The sequence below is a fragment of the Chiloscyllium plagiosum genome, unplaced genomic scaffold (assembly GCF_037043375.1).
Source record: "Chiloscyllium plagiosum isolate Xiang-an unplaced genomic scaffold, Cpla_swu_hap1 HiC_scaffold_10, whole genome shotgun sequence".
NCBI classification, from domain to species: Eukaryota; Metazoa; Chordata; class Chondrichthyes; order Orectolobiformes; family Hemiscylliidae; genus Chiloscyllium; species Chiloscyllium plagiosum.
Genome location: NW_028270148.1, coordinates 46,367,416 through 46,376,317, shown reverse-complemented (window position 1 = coordinate 46,376,317; position 8,902 = coordinate 46,367,416). Strand labels below are relative to the sequence as shown.

The 8,902-nt window shown below is 46.0% G+C and overlaps 1 protein-coding gene across 1 annotated transcript; it reads right to left on the bottom strand.

Annotated features, from left to right (window-relative positions):
* Nucleotides 1-525: 525 nt before the first annotated feature.
* Nucleotides 526-1,110, bottom strand: rps9 (ribosomal protein S9). The gene is given in 3 exon segments (XM_043696811.2): nucleotides 526-588; nucleotides 590-876; nucleotides 879-1,110. Coding segments are annotated over 3 exon segments (582 nt in total).
* Between the last annotated feature and the right edge of the window lie 7,792 nt (nucleotides 1,111-8,902).

Here is an 8,902-nt window from a genome sequence, read left to right as displayed (position 1 = left end):
ACCATTCCGATAGGTGAAATGCTCTTTCTGCATGCATCCTGTCTAGCCCTCTAAGAATATCGTCAGATTCAATGCGAATTTATCATTCTTCAAAATTCAGGCGAATATAGACCCAGTCTCTTCAATATTTCCTCATAAGATAGTACCACCGAGCCAGAAGTTAAACTAGTGAACTTCCATTGCACTCCCAGTGTGTCCTTCCTTAGGTAAGACAACACTAAACTGCACACAATACTCCTAGTTCAGTCTCACTAAATTTCTATACAATTGCAGGCATCTTTACTCCTCTACTCAAATCTGACACACCTCCACAAAGGCCAGGATCCTGTCACCCAGTCACCTTTTACTTACTTGTGGAAATTCCTTGACATTGATCCAGCTTCCTGAAAGACAGCTCTCAGAGTGAACAGAACCTCTGACATTCCTGTTTATTTTTCTTTTTAAAAGGAAAACCTGTTTTAATTTGTGAACAGTTCTTGATCAGAAGGAGGATGGGGCAGAAGCCCCCCCCCCCCACGCACTCGCTCAGTCCTCCTCCTCATCATCAGCAGCTCCTCCACCTCCTTGGGTCTTCTTGGCATTCTTCCTTTATTACCCTGCTGGGACGACCACGCCAATATGGGAAACACAGTGAGAAGTCAATGTGCTTCTGGGAGTCCAGGTGCACTATGTAGGATGGGATATTCACCACCTGCTTCCGCACTCGGATGTGTCTCTGCCGAATCAGTAGCCAAGCGTGGTGGATCGACTTGGCCAGGCCCAGTTTGAACACCTGGGTCTGCAGCCTTCTCTCCAGGAAATCCTCCATCTTCAGGCCCAGAATGTAATCCAGCCTCATCTTCACCTCATCCACCATTCCAATGCAGACCAGACGCACAGCAGCGCATTCCCTTCAAAGAGTCGCTTGGCGTCCTTCTCGTCCAGCGTCAGCAGCTCGCGTGCAGCTTTGCGGATCTTGGCCAGAGTGAACTCCACCCTCCAGATTTCACGCTTGTTCCTCAGACCATACTCATCAATCAGCTTCAGCTCCTGGTCCAACCGGGACTTTTCAAACGGACGCCGAGGGGCGCCATAGGTTTTACTGCATGACAAGGAGTGAGTGACTGGCATGGTTCCTCACTTTGCCAACTGCCAGCCCCAAAGAGAGCAAAACCAGCTTGTTGTATTGGAATTTAAACACAGCAGTGTTTAACACTGAAGCTTAACACGCTGCAGGATAACAGGCAACCCGCACAAATGGCAGCAGTGGGATTCGAACCCATGCCTCCTTTAGAGGCTGGAGCCTTAATCCAGCATCTTAGACCACTTGGCCATGCTACCAGCCACTGAACAGAACCTCTGACATTCCTGTCTATATCTGTCAGTCAGAGGTCCCTGATTGGAACAGGTTAACAGCCCCAATCAGGGAACTCATATTCTATGAGGTCCACCTGGCTGACCTTGTTCCAATCAGTAGAAAATCTTGCAATAAAAGCCAACTTTCTTTCCTGATTGCTTGCTGTGTTTGCATGTTAGCTTTTGGTGACATATGAACAAATGTGAACTTGAGCTTTTTCTGCGGACAAGATGTGATACAAATTTAAATTGTAAGCAACTGTGGATCTAAAGATTTCACACAGCTATCTTTGTTCAAAGGCATTCTCAGACATTAACTCACTACCACCTGTCAGCTTAATTTCAGATTACAGGTCATTCCTATCACCTCATTTCAGCTGTCCAGCTGTACAGGGTGGTAATCAAGATATATCCATGGGAATGACTCATATTTCAGTTTTGCTCACTATTGGTGATATTATCTTTCACACAGAGTGACACATGGCTCAGAATGATTGTGCAAAAGAAACAGGATAAATCAAAATGGTAAAGTCCATTCAGACAACCCTACATGAAAACCCAAGTCCTAGTGAGCTGGATATCACAAGGTTGAAAAGGATAAGAAAAACGTCATCCATCAAGCTCGTGAATAGTTAACATTAAACTTATGAATACCTGTAGATTGCAGCTATGTTAAAAATAGACAGTACTTACAAGTATATGGATTAATGAGAAACCTTCTTACTGACATACAGGAAGCAGAGGATTGAATATTCTTTTCCACTATGAACTTTTAAAGTCTTGATAGTTATATCATCCTAATTATTTGAGCTTGATGTCAAGGAAGATACAAAGATCAAACTTTGTATATTCTGTCTGGTCCTACAAATTGAACATTACAAGGTCAGTGTGTGCTCTTTAGCAACATGTTAAATATATTTAAAAATAATATTTTTGTAGATTTGCTGGAATAATTAACCTGATCTCTGCAGGATCTAAAGAACTTACCTCAACGCCAACGGTCTTTTCACAGCAGAGAGCGGCGCGAGCTGGGCGGAAGTGAGGTTGGAGTGCAGAGCTGGTCGGGAAGGTAAGTGATTGATATTTGAGTGGGTGTGATCTAGACCCCAGGCCCTACATAGTAGGGCCTCCCTCCCATCCTCCTCCTCTAACCTAATTTTAAAGTCCACAGGTAAGCTACTCAGTGTTCTTGTTTTCGGAGACGAGCTGTAGAGTAATGGCAGCGCAGGCAGTGGAATGTTCCTCCTGCAGGATGTTCGAGGTAGGGGTGACCACCGATACTCCTGCCGACTTCATCTGCAGGAAATGCAGTCAGATCCTGCTCCTCACAGAACGACTTAGGGAACTGGAACTGGAGTTGGATGAACTGAGGATTATTCGAGAGGCTGAGAGGGTGATAGATAGAAGCTACAGGGACATAGCTACGCCAGAGAACAGAGGTAGCTGGGTAACAGTTAGAGGTGGGAAGGGGAGGAAGCAGGCAGTGCAGGGATCCCCTGTGGTTGTTCCCCTAAACAATAAGTATACCGCTTTGGATACTGTTGGGGGAGACGGCCTAGCAGGGGTAAGCTGCAATGACTGGGTCTGTGGCGCGAGGTCTGGCTCTGAGACTCGGAAGGGAAAGGGGGAGAGGAGGAGAGCGCTAGATATAGGAGACTCTCTAGTTAGAGGGACGGACAGGCGGTTCTGTGGACAGGGGCAAGACTCTCGGATGGTTTGTTGCCTCCCGGGTGCCAGGGTCCGAGACGTCTCGGACCGTGTCTTCAGAATCCTTAAGGGGGAGGGTGTGCAGCCACAAGTCGTGGTGCACGTTGGCACCAACAACATAGGTGGGAAGAGGGGTGGGGAGGTCATTCAAGAGCTCAGGGAGTTAGGCTGGAAGCTAAAAGCTAGGACAGTCGTCATCTCTGGGTTGTTGCCGGTGCCACGTGACAGTGAGGCAAGGAATAGGGAGAGAGTGCAGTTGAACACGTGGCTGCAAGGATGGTGTAGGAGGGAGGGCTTCAGGTATTTGGACAATTGGACTGCATTCTGGAGAATGCGGGACCTGTACAAGCAGGATGGGTTGCACCTGAACCGGAAGGGCACCAATATCCTGGGGGGTAGGTTTGCTAGCACTCTTCGGGGGGGGTTTAAACTAATTTTGCAGGGGGATGGGATCTGGACTTGTAGTTCAGCAAGTAGGCTAGCTGTTTGTCAGGATGTCCAAGAATGTAGGGAGGCTGTGAAGAAGGTAGCACTGACAGGGAATACTTGCGGACACAGAAATGGGTTCAAGTGTGTATACTTCAACGCAAGGAGTATCAGAAATAAGGTGGGTGAACTTAAGGCGTGGATCGGTACCTGGGACTACGATGTTGTGGCCATCACGGAAACGTGGATAGAAGAGGGACAGGAATGGTTGTTGGAGGTTCCTGGTTACAGATGTTTCAGTAAGATTAGGGAGGGTGGTAAAAAAGGAGGGGGGGGTGGCGTTGCTAATTAGAAATGGTATAACGGCTGCAGAAAGGCAGTTCGAGGGGGATCTGCCTTTGGAGGTAGTATGGGCTGAAGTCAGAAATAGGAAAGGTGCAGTCACCTTGTTGGGTGTTTACTATAGGCCCCCCAATAGCAGCAGAGATGTGGAGAAACAGATTGGGAAACAGATTTTGGAAAGGTGCAGAAGCCACAGGGTAGTAGTCATGGGCGATTTCAACTTCCCAAATATTGATTGGAAGCTCTTTAGATCAAGTAGATTGGATGGGGCGGTGTTTGCGCAGCGTGTCCAGGAAGCTTTTCTAACTCAGTATGTAGATTGTCTGACCAGAGGGGAGGCCATATTGGATTTGGTACTCGGTAATTAACCGGGACAAGTGATGGGCTTGTTAGTGGGTGAACATTTTGGTGATGGTGACCACAATTCTGTGACTTTCACCTTGGTTATGGAGAGAGATAGGTGCGTGCAACAGGGTAGGTTTTACAATTGGGGGAAGGGTAATTACGATGCTATAAGACAGGATCTGAGGAGCATAAGTTGGGATCATAGGCTGTCAGGGAAGGATGTCGTGGAAATGTGGAACTTTTTCAAGGAACAGATACGACGTGTCCTTGATATGTATGTACCTGTCAGGCAGGAAAGAAATGGTTGTGTGAGGGAACCTTGGTTGACAAGGGAGGTTGAATGTCTTGTAAAGAGGAAGAAGGAGGCTTACATAAGGTTGAGAAACAGGATTCAGACAGAGCAGTGGAGGGATACAGGATAGCCAGAAGGGACCTGAAGAAAGGGATTAGGAGAGCTAAGAGAGGGCATGAAAAATCTTTGGCGGATAGGATCAAGGATAACCCAAAGGCATTTTATGCGTATGTGAGAAACATGAGAATGACGAGAACGAGGGTAGGTCCGATCAAGGACAGTAGTGGGAGACTGTGTATTGAGTCGGAAGAAATAGGAGAGGTCTTGAATGAGTACTTTTCTTCAGTATTTACGAACGAGAGGGACCGTATTGTTGAAGAGGAGAGTGTGAAATGGACTGATAAGCTAGAGGAGATACTTGTTAGGAAGGAAGATGTGTTGGACATTTTGAACAACCTGAGGATAGACAAGTCCCCCGGGCCTGACGGGATATATCCTAGGATTATGTGGGAAGCAAGAGAGGAAATTGCAGTACCGTTGGCAATGATCTTTTCGTCTTCACTGTCAACGGGGGGTGGTACCAAGGGACTGGAGAGTGGCGAATATTGTGCCCCTGTTCAAAAAAGGGAATAGGGATAACCCCGGGAATTACAGGCCAGTTAGTCTTACTTCGGTGGTAGGCAAAGTAATGGAAAGGGTACTGAGGGATAAGATTTATGAGTATCTGGAAAGACACTGCTTGATTAGGGACAGCCAGCACAGATTTGTGAAGAGTAGGTCTTGCCTTACAAGTCTTATTGAATTCTTTGAGGAGGTGACCAAGCATGTGGATGAGGGTAGAGCAGTGGATGTAGTATACATGGATTTTAGTAAGGCATTTGATAAGGTTCCCCATGGTAGGCTTATGCGGAAAGTCAGGAGGCACGGGATAGAGGGAAATTTGGCCAATTGGATAGAAAACTGGCTAACCGGTCGAAGTCAGAGAGTGGTGGAAGATGGCAAATATTCAGCCTGGAGCCCAGTTACAAGTGGAGTTCCGCAGGGATCAGTTCTGGGTCCTCTGCTGTTTGTAATTTTTATTAATGACTTGGATGAGGGAGTCGAAGGGTGAGTCAGTAAATTTGCAGATGATACGAAGATTGGTGGAGTTGTGGATAGTGAGGAGGGCTCTTGTCGGCTGCAAAGAGACTTAGATATGATGCAGAGCTGGGCTGAGGAGTGGCAGATGGAGTTCAACCCTGCCAAGTGTGAGGTTGTCCATTTTGGAAAGACAATGGGGTTCTTAGTGAGGTGGAGGAACAGAGGGATCTTGGGGTCTATGTTCATAGATCTTTGAAAGTTGCCACTCAGGTGGATAGAGCTTGTAAGAAGGCCTATGGTGTATTAGCGTTCATTAGCAGAGGGATTGAATTCAAGAGTCGTGAAGTGATGTTGCAACTGTACAGGACTTTGGTTAGGCCACATTTGGAGTACTGTGTGCAGTTCTGGTCGCCTCACTTTAGGAAAGATGTGGAAGCTTTGGAGAGGGTGCAGAGAAGATTTACCAGGATGTTGCCTGGAATGGAGAATAGGTCGTATGAGGATAGGTTGAGAGTGCTAGGCCTTTTCTCGTTGGAACGGCGAAGGATGAGGGGTGACTTGATAGAGGTTTATAAGATGATCAGAGGAATAGATAGAGTAGACAGTCAGAAACTTTTTCCCCGGGTGCAACAGAGTGTTACAAGGGGACATAAATTTAAGGTGAAGGGTGGAAGGTATAGGGGAGATGTCAGGGGTGGGTTCTTTACCCAGAGAGTGGTGGGGGCATGGAATGCGCTGCCTGTGGGAGTGGTAGAGTCAGAATCTTTGGTGACCTTTAAGCGGCAATTGGATAGGTACATGGATGGGTGCTTAAGCTAGGACAAATGTTCGGCACAACATCATGGGCCGAAGGGCCTGTTCTATGCTGTATTGTTCTATGTTCTATGTTCTATGTTCTATGTTCTAAACACATCTCTCTAACCCTATGTCAAAACTGTTCATAGATAATAAATTACTTTGATGTGTAGTCATCACTGGAACAGTATTTTGCATGGAATTCCAAAAATGATTGAAGGAGGAAAAATTACAGGATTATAAAAAGCTATGTATTAGGACCATCTGAATTGGTCTTCTAAAAAGCCAGCACAGCCTTAATGAGCCAAATGATCTCCTGTGTTCACTATTCTGTGATTCCACATCAATGATCTGTACGATACTAGCTGAAAAAGTAACACAGTGCAAGATCCAGGGCTGAACCTTATTTCATTTTGGCATAGTGTCAATTTCCTCAGGATTTATCTTTGAGGCCAAGAAAGTTTACTTTTGGGATCATCCCAAACTTGCCTCAGCCACTACCGACCATATCCTCGTGGCATCCTTCTTCCCTGACATTAGCTCGATTCTCTCACTTACTGTTACCAAAAGTATTTGCCAGTGCCCAGACATCCCAGCATACACTAGGATTCCTACTGACTGCCCCATATTTAAATTGCTGTTGCTCAGCTAATGAAGTGCTCGCAGTGTGAAGCTACCCTGCACCGTTCAACACATTTTTCTCGAGTATGATAGGGAAGGGTAAATTAGCACTCCACTTTTGCAACATGGACCTTGAGGTCCTGTTGAGGGGATGGTGTGAGGGAAGGCTATTCCCTTCCTAGTGGAGGAGGCCATGTCACCAAACCATGGCCACCTGGGTCAGTGTAGTCTCCACTGTCCGGAAAAATACCTGGCAGTGCAGGAGGGAGGTCACTGACCTTTTCTGCTCTGTGGGAAAAACAATCTTCTTTCTCCTACCTCACGTTCACTGTATCTCTGCTACTGGTTCCACTTCCCATCAAAGCTAATGCTCCACCACTCTCACTACTGCATGCAATATCTTCCCTCACTCATTCTCAGCTACCCAAAGTCCCATAACTACTAACCTTGTATGTTCTTGCACTGCTTACTCACTCACGTGGGACACCAGTCACCTCTCCCCACACTGCACTGACATAAATAGCTGTGCCGTCCATCTCCATTTCATTCAATTCTTTCTTTTCTCTTATTCAAGGAAAAAATGGCTCATAACAAAAGAGACAAAATGGCCAAAATGGGGAGTTAGGTGATCAATATTTGATTCCCTAACCCCTACGAGAAGGCGGTCTTGAACCTGGGCATCAAAGATCGGGACAGCTCCTGTCGAAATCTCCATGCCCTGGCATCCCAGTAAGGAGCATTTTTCATTGTCGTGCTAATCTCCCGTTGGTGCCAGTGGTATGACCATGGAGGGTCTAGTCAAGAGGGCTATCATGCAAGATATTCATTCCTTTACCTCTGATTTGATTTGATTCATTATTGTCATAGGTACCAAGACACAGTGAAAAGTATTTTTTTTGCACGCTAGCCAGCCAAATCGTACTTTACTTAAGTTCATCAGAGTACCACGTCTACCACTCTGCTCTCATTAATCTTCTTGTTACTTCTTCAAAAAACTCAATCAAGTTCATGAGACATGATTTCCCATGCAAAATCCCTAAATCAGTCCTTGCCTTTCCAAATACATGTAAATCCTGTCCCTCAGGATTCCCTCCAACAACTTGCCCACCACCGACGTCCGGCTCACTGGTCTATAGTTCCCAGGCTTGTCCTTACCACCTTTCTTAAATAGTGGCACCACGTTATCAATTCACCTATGACTATCAATGATACAAATATCTCAGCAAGGGGCCCAGCAATCACTCCCTTAGCTTCCCACAGAGTTCTAGGGTACACCTGACCAGGTCCTGGAGATTTATCCGCTTTTATGCATTTTAACACAGCCAGCATCTCCTCCTCTGTAATTTGGACATTTTGCAAGATGTCAACATCTATTTCCCCACATTCTATATCTTCCATGTCCTTCTCCACAGTAAACACTGATGCAAAATATCGTTTAGTATCTCCCCATCTCCTGCGTTCCCACACATAGGCTGCTTTGTTGATCTTTGAGGGGCCCTATTCTCTCCCTAGTTACCCTTTTGTCCTTATTGTATTTATAAAATCCCTTTGGATTCGCAAAGAACAAAGAAAATTTACAATCCAGGAACAGGCCCTTCGGACCTCCAAGCCTGAGCTGATCCAAATCCACTGTCTAAACCTAAGGCCCAATTCCTATGCATTGGTATCCCTCTGCTCCCCACCTACTCATGCATCTGTCCAGACTCACCTTAAATGAATCTACCATGCCTGCCTCTACTAACTTTGCTGGCAACGTGTTCCAGGCACCTACCATCTTCTGTGTAAAGTATTTTCTGCGTGTATCCCCCTTAAACTTTTCACCTCTCACCTTGAACGCGTGACCTCTCATTATTAAATCCCTCACCCTGGGAAAACGCTTATCTCTATCCATCTTGTCTATACCCTTTATGATTTTTGTAGAACTCAATCAGGTCCCCCTTCAATCTCCTGTTTTCTACC